The sequence below is a fragment of the Panthera uncia genome, chromosome C2, assembly GCF_023721935.1.
Source record: "Panthera uncia isolate 11264 chromosome C2, Puncia_PCG_1.0, whole genome shotgun sequence".
NCBI classification, from domain to species: domain Eukaryota; kingdom Metazoa; phylum Chordata; class Mammalia; order Carnivora; family Felidae; genus Panthera; species Panthera uncia.
Window position 1 is genome coordinate 145049174 of NC_064810.1, and position 13131 is coordinate 145062304.

The following is a 13131-nucleotide window of genomic DNA, read 5'->3' on the forward strand; positions in this document are numbered from 1 at the left end:
GAATGAGCACCCCAGGGCCTTTTCTCCACCATGCTCTTGCTTGCTCATTCTTCTGCTTCACCTTTCTGGCTGCCCCCAGAATATCGATCTAGAGGATTCAGGGGTCTCCATCATTTTGCAGAGGTTACCTGCTGGCCTTAGAAAAGTTCTGAAAAGTTTGGTGTCAGATCTTTCTTTCTTTCTTTCTTTCTTTCTTTCTTTCTTTTCTTTCTTTCTTTTTTTAGAGCGCATTAGCTGCAATGCTGGCCATTTAAAGTAGGGATGCATGAATTATTGGGCAAAAAGGAAGCTTTTAGTTGTATGCTTTAGTACATACCATCTGGAGTCTAAATGTGATTTTCCAAAGCTGGGATTCCCAGAAGAAGAGCACACAGTAGGTAGGTGGCATTAGGCCAGTTGAACAGGGTTCGGGAAGTCTCACTTTACAAGCATGTTCCGCAGAGAGGTTTGTGATGGTTTGCGGTAGAACGATAATGTCCTTCCTGCTGAAGGTCCTCGGGCCCTGGGAGTTCGTAGAGGAAGACCTGCCCGGACCCCTTTTGTTCACTGGAAACTCCCACATGTCTGTGTCATCATGGGAAAGAGGTGGCTCTGTCACAGATGAAGAGTTGTACAAATTATTCTAATCTTTGCATTCAGTTAAGCACAAAATTGCCTCTTCACCCAGGAATCACGCCTCATAATCCTGAATTCGTTGCATTTTAAGGCAGGCCTTGAACGCCCCAGTGCGGGAGGGGTCAGCGCGAGGTGGGGACACCCATAGACCGGGAGGCCTGCAAATGGGGACTGATAATCAGCAGAGCCCTGGCGAGATCACGCATAGTCCCGAGTGAAGCAGAGCTCCCCTCGGAGCTTTAAAACAGCCTCAAGGCATGGATCATTCTATTACCAAGGCTGGCCGGCTTGAGAGGAACCGAAAAAATGAAAATTACTCCTGTCGCTCATTAGCAAAGGGGAATACGCAAATGTCGAGGGTCCCTCTGCACACCGCTGTTTGGATTTGACAAGCAGAGCACTCTCTTCATGCCAGAGTCTTTCCCAGCCTTCGTATCTGTTCGGAGCAGTTGGACAGACGCTAGAAATGAGGGGCTTGAGAAAATAGAGCATTTTTCACACCACTTGAACCGGTGTCAGATACATTTTGTGATTTGATGCTCATTAGAGACTCACATTTTCTTTCTTTCTTTTTCTTTCCTTTTTTTTAAAACTTGTTTATTTTGTTTTTTTTTTAACTTTTTTTTTTTTTAACGTTTATTTATTTTTGAGACAGAGACAGAGCATGAACGGGGGAGGGGCAGAGAGAGAGGGAGACACAGAATCGGAAGCAGGCTCCAGGCTCCGAGCCGTCAGCCCGGAGCCTGACGCGGGGCTCGAACTCACGGACCGCGAGATCGTGACCTGAGCTGAAGTCGGACGCTTAACCGACTGAGCCACCCAGGCGCTCCAAGCTTGTTTATTTTGAGAGAGAGAGAGCGGGCGCGCAATCAGGACGGGGACAGAGAGAGAGAATCCTAAGCAGGCTCTGCACTGTCAGCACAGAGCCCGATAGGGGGCGTGAACTCACGAAACTGTGAGATCCTGACCTGAGCCGAAGTCGTTCACTCAACCGACTGAGCCACCCAGGTGCCCCGCGACCGGCGTGTTTTAAAGGCTCGCACTATGGGAAAGTGCACTTTCCCAACTTTGCAGCCAGTCTGTGAGGAAATAACCTGAATCGCAGCGGTTCCTCAATGTCCTGTTGTTGTTTGTTCCCTGGGTGGCCGTCCTGGCCGGCGTTTCTCTGATGTGCCTGTATTTCTGTCCCAGGTCACTCTGCTGATCGCCTTCATCTGCGTGAGGAGTTCTGTGTGGACCAGGTACAGTGCCTACAGCTACTTTGAAGTGGTCACCATCTGCAACTTGATAATGATCCTCGTCTTTTACCTGGTGCATCTGTTCCGTCTCTACCGCGTGCTCACCTGCATCAGCTGGCCCCTGTCGGTAAGGGAGTGGCCGGGCCCGATTCTGGGCACCCGGAAGTCAGGGTATTAGCTGAGGCACTGAGACCCAACAGAATCTGTCCCAACTGCGCCCCCCGGCGTCCGCCTGCTCTTTCTCCGTCTCTTCCTGCTGTGGCCCTGCACGTCCCAATGTCTGCCGGACATCTCTGCCTGTGTCCTGCTGTGCCTCCTGCCTCAGTGTTTATTTTCCCGAGTGGCAGGAAACGGGCCATGTGTGTGAGTTTGGAGGAAGAAGCTCCTAAAGGCGATGGGGATTTAGACTGTTGGGAGTGCTGAACGGTAAGATTCATCAGCTAAAAGGACCGGCAGAGTCCGAGGAAAGATTTCGGAAGTTTCCAGGATTTTTTTCTTTCCACTCTGTTATTTAAAAAAAAATTTTTAAATGTTTATTTATTTTTTGAGAGACAGAGCGTGAGCAGGGGAGGGGCAGAGAGAGAGGGAGACACAGAATCCGAAGCAGGCTCCAGGCTCCGAGCTGTCAGCACAGAGCCCGACGTGGTGCTTGAACTCATGAACTGAGAGATCATGACCTGAGCCGAAGTCGGACACTTAACTGAGCTACCCAGGCGCCCCTCTATTATTTTTTTATAAGCTTGGTTGACATATACTTCACATGCCGGACCATTGCCTATTTAAAGTGTACAATTCTCCAGATTTTGCTATCTTCCCAGAGTTGTGCAACCATTGCCATAGTCAATTTTAGAACATTTTCCTCGCTTCAAAAAGAAACCCCGTATGCTTTAGCTGTCACCTCCTACCTTTCATCCCCTCCAACCTTAAGCAACCACTAATCTACTTTCTGTCTCTATGAATCTTCCTCTTCTTGACATTTCCTGTAAATGGAAGCATATGTGTGGTCTTCTGTCACGGGTTTCTTTCACCGAGAGTGTTTTCATGGTTTTTCTATGTTGTAGCAGGGGTCAGTACTTCCATTTTTGTTAATAGTCAAGGAATATTCCATTAAAAGGATATACCACATTCTGTTTATTCTGATGGACATTTGGGTTGTTTCCACCTTTTGGCTATCATGAATAATGCTGCTGTGAACATTCACGTACAAGCTTTTTGCGTGGACGTGTTTTCATTTCGCTAGGGAATATACCAGAGAGTGGAATTGCTGGTTCCCGTGGTAACTGTGTTTAATTGTTTGAGGAGCTGCCAGACTTTTTTCCAAAGTGACCGCACCATTTTATATTCCCATCAGCAGTGTAGGAGGGGTCCGATTTCCCCACATCCTTATCAGTACTCGTCATCTCGTCATTTTCTTACTTTCTGATTTTAGTCACTCTAACGATATGAAGTGGTATCTCATGGTTTTGATTTGTGTTTCTCTGATGACTGTTGATGTCAATCATCGTTTCGTGAGCTTTTTGGCCATTCATGTATCTTCTTTAGAGAAATGTCTATTCAGATCCTTTGCCCATTTTTGACTGGGTTGTCATTTTATTACCGAATTCTCAGTCTTTTGTATATTTTAATTAGAAGTTCCTTATCAGATAAATGATTGGCAGATATTTTCTCCCGTTCTATTGGTTATTTTTCACTTTCTTAAGTTTTTTTTAATGTTTATCCATTTATTTCTTGAGAGAGAGAGAGAGAGAGCACATGAGCCTGGAGGGACAGAGAGAGAGGGAGAGAGAGAGAAATGCCAAGCAGGCTCCGCACAGAGGGGCTTGAACCCACGAACTGTGAGATCATGACCTGAGCTGAAACCAAGAGTTAGATGATCAACTGCCTGAGCCACCCAGGCACCCCTAGTGTTCACTTTCTTGATAGTGTTCATTAAAGCACAGGTTTTTAGTTTGATGAAATCTAATGTAACTACTTTTCTTCTGTTAATGATGTTTTTGGTATAAAATCTAAAAAGCCGTTGCCAAACCCAAGATCATGAAGATTTTACTCTGTGTTTTCCTGTAAGGAGTTTCATGGTTTCAGCTCTTACATTTAGGTATTTTGTCTATTTTGAATTAATTTTTTGTGTCTGGTGTGAGGTAAGGATTCAACTTCATTCTTTTGAAGGAAAGAATACGTTGAAATGTAAATATCCAGTTGTCCCAGCACCATCTGTTGGGAAGACTGTTCTTTCCTCGTTGCATTGTCTTGGCATCCTGGCTGAAAATGAGTTGACCATAAACACATGGATTTATATGTGGACTCTCAGTTGCATTGATCTTACCACACGGTCTTGATTGCTGTAGATTTGTAGCCAGTTTTGAAATTAGGAATTCTGAATCTTCTATTTGTTCTTTTTCAGGATTGTTTTGGAGTTTTGCAATTCCATATGAATTTTAGAATCAACTTTTTAGTTCCTACAAAATGTCAGCTGGGATTCTAATACAAACTGCACTGAATCTAGAGATCAGTTTGGAGAGTATTGCCGTCTTAACATTAAGTTTTGTGACCTAGGGACATGGGAGGTTTTCCCATTTATTTAGATCTTCTTTAATTTCTTTCATCAATATTTTATAGTTTTCAGAGTGTAAGTTTTGGTGCATTTGGCACGGGGGAACTTAAATCTGTTTCTAAGTACCTTATTTTTTTGATGATATTTCAGATGTAATCATTTTCTTAATTTCATTTTTGGATTGTTCATTCCAAGTGGATAGAAATACAAGTGATTTCTGTATATTGATCTTGTATCCTTAACCTTGGTGAACTCATTTTAGATCTAATAGACTGTTAGTGGATTCTTCAGGATTTTGTAGATATAAGATTATGCCATCTATGAGTAGAGATAGTTTTATATTCCTTTCCAATCATTTTCTTATCTTATTGTTCTTATTCAACTAAGAAATTAGTTGAATATTGAAGTGGCAAGACCACACATCGCTATCTTGTTCCTGAGCTTAGGAGGAAAGCATTCCATCTTTCATCATTAAATATAATGTTACCCGTGGATTTTTACAAATGCAATTTATCAGATTGAAAAAGTTAATTTCCAGTCCTACTTTGTTGAATTTTTCTTTTTTTTTATCATGAAAGGGTGTTAGATTTTGTCAAATGCTTTTTCTTAGTCTGTTGAGGCAATCATGGGTTTTCCCCCTTAATATTCTTCTAATATAGTGTATTACATTGACTTTCATATGTGGAACTAAAGTTTGCATCCCTGGGATACATTTTGTTTGGTCATGATATGTAATTCAGTTTATATGTAGCTGGGTTTGGTTTGCTAGCATTTTACTGAGAATTTTTATATTTGTATTTGTAAGAGATACCAGTGTGTAGTTTTCTTGTGATACCTTTGTCTGGTTTTGCTATCACTGTAATACTGGTCTCATAGAATAATTTGGGAAGTGTTACCACCTCTTCTGTATTTTAAAAGAGTTTGTGAAGAATTGGTATTCTTATTTAAATGTTTGGTAGAATTCTGCAATGAAAGCATCTGAGCCTGGGTTTTTCTTATGGGTGATTTATTATTCTTATTAATACAAACTCTACTTGTTTTAGATTTTTCAGATGGTTTATTTCTGCTTGAGTCATTTGCAGTGATATGTTCTTATAGGAACATGTCTGTTTCATTTAAGTTTTCTAAGTTACTGACATACAATTGTTCAAGTATTCCTTTAAGATCAGTTTTACTTCTGTAAGGTCTGTAGTGATGTCCCCTCTTTCATTTCTGATTCTGGTCATTTGAATCTGGTCATCTTTTCTCTCCCTTTTTTTTTTTTCTTGATCAGTTTTGCTAAAGGTTTGGCTGTTTTTTTCATCTTTGCAAAGAACCAGTTTTGGTTTCACTAATTTTCCCTATTGTTCTTCTGTTCTCTAGATCATTAATTTCTGCTCCCATCTTTTTTTCCTTCTGTCTCCTTGCTTTAGATTTAGTTTGATCTTCTTTTTCCAATGTCTTAAGGTAAAGATTAGGTTATTAATTTGAAGCCTTTCTTGTTTTTTAGTATAGGTCTGTACAGCTATAAATTTCTTTCTGAGCACTGCTTTAGCTGCATCCCATAATTTTAGTCTATTATGTCTTCATTTTCATTCATCTGCAGGTATCTTCTAATTTTCCTTGTGGTTTTGTCTCTAATTGGCCCATTAGTTAGGAATGTGTTATTTTGTACATATCTGTGGGTTTCCCAAATTTCTTCCTGCTATTGCTTTCAAATTTCATTCTGTTGTAGCTGAAGAACATACTTCATGTTATTTCAATATTTCACATTTATTGAGTTTTATTTTATGGTTTAACATGTAGTGTATCCTAGAGAATATTTTATTTGCATTTGAGAGGAATGTATATTCTGTCGTTGGGTAGAGTGTTTTATAGATGTTAGGTTAGGTTTAGTTGCCTTATAGTATTGAGTCTTCTATTTCCTTGTTGATCTTCTCCCTAATTGTTCTATACATTATTGAAAGTAGGGTATTGAAGCTTCCAACTATTATTTTTAAATTATCTATTTCTCCCTTCATCTCTTTGAGTTTTTGCTTCATGTGTTGCTTTGTTATTAGGTGAATTTGTGTTTATAATTGTCTGTCTTCCTGACGGATTGATGTTTTCATCATTATAAAATGTCCCTCTTTATCTTTCATAACACTTTTTGTTTTAAAATCTATTTTGTCTGACACCAGTATAACCCCTCCAGTTTTCTTTTGGTTGCTGTTTGAATGGAAGCTTCTACTTTCAATCTGTTTGTATCTTTGAATATAAGGTTTTCTCCAGTAGACTAGTTGAATCTTTTTTTTTTTTTTAAATCCAGCCTGACAACCTCTGCTTCTTGTTTGGACTGTTTTAATTATTCACATTTAATGTTATTACCCGCTATGTTATTTTGAGAGACCTTTCCTTTGTGTTCCTAAGTTATAAGGCTCCTTTCAAAGTTATGACACCTTTCTGCTTCTTTTGAGAAAAAGCTCCTCTGATAACGATACTGATAATGAACAAGCAGAGGAGGGAATAAAAGCTGGGGACAAGAATAGGGGTGGGCTGAGAAGGGAATGAGAATGTTGGAGGGGTTAGCTCAGCCCCACATTTTCGATGGGGCACTATCGGGGCATCTTCCATTTAGGACTCTCTCAAGTCAGTTTTCCGTACCCCATGTCATAGTCCTTTCACGTCATAGTCCTCTTTCTTTGTGGGTGAGAATCTTGGAGGGAGGGAACTTCACTTACTAATCTGCTCTTCATTCAAAATCTCTGTGATCTACTTTCTGATAATTCCTTTCTAGTCCGTAAAGGGGAAATTTGGGTGTTTGATTTTGCCCAGCTTTCAGAGGAGCTGCTGCTTAAAAGTGGAACGCTTTTCCAGAATTTAATAGGTGACTACCCTGATGGGCAGAACTTCACGAAGGACTAATTTCTAAGTTCTCACCGATGACAATTAAAAATGAATACACTCTGGATCCAGCGGGAGTACTCTCCCAGCCCTCAGCCCCAGTTCCCCTCTGATCTGGTGTAATGGGGAGAAAGAAGGAGGAGGTGGATGGAAGTCATGCTGCTGAATGCAGGAGGTTCAGCCTCATTCAGGGTCTGTGGAGATGCCATTTTAAGCATGGGGTTGAATGGGGTGGAGGCGGACGGAAGCAACGGTGGAGTCTGCCCTGCCAACCAACTCCTCAGCAGAGTGTGATGAAATGAGGACCAAACCAGGAGGCTCGGGTGCCAGAAAGCTGGCTCCCCCACCCCCACAAGCACATCACAGAAGGGCCCTGACCTCACTCTAAGCTCCGACTCCAAGTCTGAGGGGCCGAGCATCTCAAGTCCACACCTACAACTGTTCACAGGGCGGGTGGGCACCCCAGGCCGCCACCAAAGCCAGCACGTTGTTAGATGAGAACTTTCTCGGAAGCAGAAGCGTTAGACACACATCTCTTTGAGGGGCTTTGCCTCTCAGAGCTGGAGCTGCCTTTAAACTCTCCAGCCTGGGAGCCATGAGGACCTGTTTGCTCTAGCTCTCGCCAGACGTCAGGATATTGTCTACAGATTGCTCTCAGGAGTGGAGCCGTCCTTAGTGGATATCTTTCCTCACGCAACAAGTGTCCTTTCTCTCTGTTGCCTCTCTGGCTGCCTGCCGGCTCCTTTTCTGTCTTGTAGGGCCTCATCCTGGCCAGCCTTCTGTGTCTGCTGCCTGTGAGCTAACTGCTGTGGTCAGAGTTCCTCTCTTCTGTGCCCAGTTGCCTCTGAGAACCAGGAGTGGACCTCCCGACCGACTGCTTTGCTTTGTTTTTGTCCCCAGGAACTTCTGCACTATTTAATCGGTACCCTGCTCCTCCTAATCGCCTCCATTGTGGCAGCCTCCAAGAGTTACAGCCAGAGCGGACTGGTAGCTGGAGCGGTGAGGACGGTCTCGGGGGACACTTCACGAACGAGTTCACCTCTAGTACATTTTCTTCCTGATGGGCAGCGAAGGGATTGTTTCCTGGGGACTTTCTTTCCTAGAAAAGTACCCATCAGTACCCGCCTCGATCCAGCCAGCAGCAGTCTCCAAAGAGCCTTAAACTTGGGCCCACAGCAGAGGGTCTCAGCAGGTGGACCGTCAGGGCTTCTGGCACACACAGATGGCCCGTGGCCCAGCCCTCTCTCTCCCGAAGCCACTGCTTAAACCAGGGGGCCATTCGGCTTTAATGCACATGCCCATTTGAGTCATGTGCTTGTGGCTACCTCAGTGTTGTGCGGGCAAAGATTCCAAGGCCACGTTAGGGTCCACGGGAAGAGGATATGATCAGTTAGTGATACCTGTCACGAGTCCTGGCTTTGCTGGTCCTGATTTATAACAATATTCAGGCCAGGAAGTAACACTTTTAGACCTTTCAAAGGTGAGAATTGATCGATCTGATAGCCTGAATAGAACCATGGAAATGTATAAAAATAAGAGTGCTGTGGGGCTGTGTTTACCACCCACACACACACATATTTTCATATGTGTGTATACTATACATATATATGTATTATTTAAAAACATTTTTTTAATGTTTATTTATTTTTGAGAGAGAGAGAGAGAGACAGAGCACGAGCAGGGGAGGGTCAGAGAGAGAGGGAGACACAGAATCCGAAGCAGGCTCCAGGCTCCGAGCTGTCAGGACAGAGACGGACACAGGGCTCCAACTCACAAACCACGCGATTATGATCTGAGCTGAAGGTAGACACTTAACTGAGCCACCCAGGCGCCCCTGCATTTATTATTACTTAACGATGCATAGATTCCTGCAATCTGGTTTCTGATTTAGCTCACTGGTTACAGTTTGGTGGCCTGTGGGCCAGTACGGATTTGCCTCATTTTGAGTTTTAAGAAAAGCTGCACGGGACAGTCACTCTTTCATGTACCTGTTAACAAAATTCTCCAGACTTTGGGTTGGGAGTGGTTTAGTGCCTGGAGTTCCACTGAGGGGTGGGGTCTGTCCTCCAAAGGTGGGGAGGGGGGCAGCCAAGCCTCTCAACACTCATGGGCCTTCGGTGCCTTGCGCAGCCACCCCTCCCCACCCCTGCAATCCCCAAGGACGGGAGTGAATGCTACCTACAGGTTACCACCTGCTTGATTACAGGCCGGCTGGTGCCCACTGTGTCAGAGCCACACGGGAGGCTCCCACTGGGTTTTGGGATTCAGGTTGCACATAACCGTGTCTGTTAGCCTTAGAATTCCAATAAGCCCCATTTATCATACCCCGTCTTTGTGCCTAGGACAAAGCCTGGGCCATGAGGGAGCCAGAAGAAATAAAAAGACACGGACCTTGCTTATGAGAAAATGGTAATCTAGTTCAGGAGTCAAGGCCAAGGCGCATGAAACAATTAGCAAACAAGGCATTGTTGTCCAGAATAGCATTATGTAGCGATATAATAAACTGTTCAATTATGCAGTGCAGACAGTTGGGGACCGGGATAGTATATAATGTGCTAATTGTGCAGGACAGACAATGAGGGGCTAGGACAGGCTCCAATAGGCTAATTATGTGGTGCAGACAATTGGTACAAAGGGAGCCAAGGAAAGGGACCTGGGGGAGGGGAGCGGGTGTGGGCCTGTGGGGGCAGCCGCTTATGTAAACCAGAGGCCGGGCCTGAAAAGAAAACCAAACCCTGGAAATCCTGCCCGTGGCCTGGCTGCTCCTGGGCTCCTCCTATTGTGTGTCAGCCGTGGCTCTGGCCGCGCCACAAACCTGAGGCCATGTGCAAGTCTGGGAACATTTGGGCAAAAATACAGAGCAGGGTTCTGTTGATTCCTAGGGCTCAGATCCCATGTCTGGCCCTCGCTATCTCTGTGGCCCTGAGCAAACTAGTTGACTTGCTGTCCTTCCTTGTCTTTAGCTGCCAAATGAGGGGGAGGGGAGGGTACCCACATCACCCAGCCGGAAACGTGGTAGGAGTTTAAAGGATCAGCACACCTAATGGGCTTAGACCACGGGCAGGCACATAACAAGTGGTCAATAAAATATCCTTGCTGCAGCTGCTGGTGTTGTTGGCAAGTAAGGAAATGGCTACAGGCTTCAAAGTTTCATACGAAGACAGCAGAGTCTCTTCGACCATCAGGAGCCTCACACGAGACCCTTTTCCTCTCTGGGCGCCCTGTTCTTTCTTCATCGTTAAATGAGGTTGGACTGGGCTAGGTCAGCTTTCCTAGATAAGCTAGGTCAGCCGCTTGAGCACAGAGTGGAGCCTCAGAATAGAAAGGTGCACTGCCCTATTTATTTTAGGCTAATACTATTTAAATGTTTGCAGACATGAAACTGCCTGTCAGGGCTTCAGCTTCGGGCTCTTACCTGGCTATAAAGTGACACAGAACAGAAAGCCATTAATGAATGAAATGCAATGCTGCCGCATCAGTAAAATCCATTTGAACATTAGAAATTTAAAAACCTAAATTAAAATACACAACTTCACCTTTTTCTCTTTCATTAGCCCCGGGTAATTACAGGCCAGTGTCTGGGCCCCAGCTTAGTGGTAAACACAAACCCAAACGTGGGCCCTGAAGTTGCCTAGAGCGAGGAGAGCCAGGAGGTGAAAGCCAGAGCCTGGCTGCCAGGCCTGCGCTAGGGCCCCTGCTGGGGGAGCCGTGGACACAAGGCCTCGTTCCTGCACCCGAGCAGGGACCAGGTGGTCAGCTCCCGTGATTCCCCGGGGCTCCCTCCTGGCCACAGCTGGTCCAGAAACAGGCGCAGGGATGAGAAACAAAGGGAGTCTAGCCTGTGTGATTGGCCCTCGGCCTGGGAACTTCCTTTGCTCTCTCTCCTGTGTAGATCTTCGGTTTTGTGGCCACCTTCCTCTGCCTGGCGAGCATATGGCTGTCCTACAAGATCTCGTGTGTGACCCAGTCAACAGGTGAGTTCTGGTTGCCCGAACACAGATGATCTCTGAAAGCAGAGTTCCCTCTGCTGGGGAATGGGAGGACGGCCTGGTCTGGAGTTCAGCAACAGGGAAGGGCCGCCCACCGTGAGGCGTTGGGGGGGCCAAGGTGGAAAGGTGTCACCCAAGGTTCTCTGCTCCGCACTGTCAACGCAGCGCCCAACACGGGGCTCGATCTCACAAACTACAGGATCATGACCTGAGCCGAGATCAAGAGTCGGATGCTTAACCAACTGGGCCACCCAGGGGCCCGGTGAAGCATTTTCTTTAAATAAGTTCCCTCATGACGAAAATAAAGTGTAGAGAATTTTGAAAATGCAAATAAGAAAAACAAAATATTTTTAATGAAAACCGTCTATCATCACACTACCCAGAAATAGCACCTACTGGGTGTCTGTCCTTCCAGTATTTCTTCTCTCTGGTTGGATGGATGGATGGATGGATAGATACAAAGATGTATAGATACATATGTTGCTTTTGTTAAACGATCAAACTGATCAAACTTCAGGTATTATTTGTAACCTGTTCTCATTCTCGTACTTAACCATCTATCAGACATTTTCCCCACTTGTTTGGGGATTCTTTTCCATCACATTTTTTAAAAAGATTTTATGTATGTACGTATTTAGATTTTATTTTTAAGTAATCTCTGTGCCCAACTTGGGGCTCGAACTTACAACCCCAAGATCAGGAGTGACATGCTCTAAGGACTGAGCCAGCCAGGTGCCCCTCTTCTCCCATCGCTTTTTGTTAAGTGTTTATCTTTGAGAGAGAGCACGAGCCGGCGAGGGGCAGAGAGAGAGAGACAGAGGATCTGAAGCGGGCTCTGTGCTGACAGCAGAGAGCCGAATGCGGGGCTCGAACTCAACAACTGTGAGATCATGACCTGCTCGGAAGTCGAACATTCAACCGGCTGAGCCACCCACGTGTCCCTCCCATCACTTTTATTTACTTATTTATTTATTTTTAGCGTTTATTCATTTTTGAGACAGAGAGAGAGACAGAGCATGAACGGGGGAGGGTCAGAGAGAGGGAGATACAGAATCTGAAACAGGCTCCAGGCTCTGAGCGGTCAGCACAGAGCCCGACGCGGGGCTCGAACTCACGGACCGTGAGATCATGACCTGAGCTGAAGTCGGCCGCTTAACCGACTGAGCCACCCAGGCGCCCCTCTCTCCCATCACTTTTAATGGCTCTGTGCTGTTGCATTGACTCCAGGGCATGTCTGTGTCATAGTTTACTTGTCTCCTGTCTGGGGTCACTGTGGTTTTTTGTTTTGTTTTAATTCTTTGCTACTAAACAGTGTTGTAAAGAACACACTTGTAAATATAGCCCCATACTCATCCCTAATATCTTCTACCTCTAGAATGCATTCCTGGAGGTAACACTGCTGAGAGCTTGACCCAGGTATTTTGATTAATCCGCCTTTTTCTTTAGCCCAGCCCTTCCCGTCTTCGTTCTTTTTCTTTCTCTTAAAAAAATAACTAAAGGCATATCAGAGTGTGTACAGTACGTGGTCTGAGTTGTCCCGAAGAAACGTTTCCACCAGCTTCCGTTTCCCTCTAGAAGTCACTGACAAAAAGAGAACAGGAAGCTGAGGGAGAGGAGGCAGTCACAAGAGACCACAGGCTGTGGGATTCTGTTTACATGAAACGGGCGGAAGAGACACATCCAAAGAGGCGGGAAGTAGATCAGAGGTTGCCAGGAGCTGGGGAGGTGACTGCAGACGGGTGTGGGCCTTCTCTTGGAAGGGATGAAATATTCCAGAAGTATGGCAGTCAGTGTTCGCACAGTCCTGTGAGTACACGGAAACTGTGGACATGAAGCCTACCCTTGAGGTGGGTGAGTTGTCGGTAGGTAGATTTTG

General features: G+C 45.0%; 1 protein-coding gene across 6 annotated transcripts in view; it reads left to right on the forward strand.

Moving 5' to 3' along the window:
- Window positions 1-13131, forward strand: part of CMTM7 (CKLF like MARVEL transmembrane domain containing 7) — a 50733-nt gene that overhangs the window by 36213 nt on the left and 1389 nt on the right. For 2 of the 6 annotated variants that reach the window (XM_049629907.1, XM_049629912.1), the window contains exons 2-5: window positions 1807-1980; window positions 8167-8310; window positions 11159-11240; window positions 12631-12811. In XM_049629907.1, the coding sequence (XP_049485864.1) occupies window positions 1807-1980; window positions 8167-8310; window positions 11159-11240; window positions 12631-12680 (450 nt within the window). In that variant the 3' untranslated portion in view covers window positions 12681-12811. Of the gene's footprint in view, window positions 1-1806; window positions 1981-8166; window positions 8311-9608; window positions 9676-11158; window positions 11244-12630; window positions 12812-13131 lie in introns of those variants that run through there. The other 4 variants (XM_049629910.1, XM_049629911.1, XM_049629909.1 and 1 more) reach the window with 4 other exon arrangements.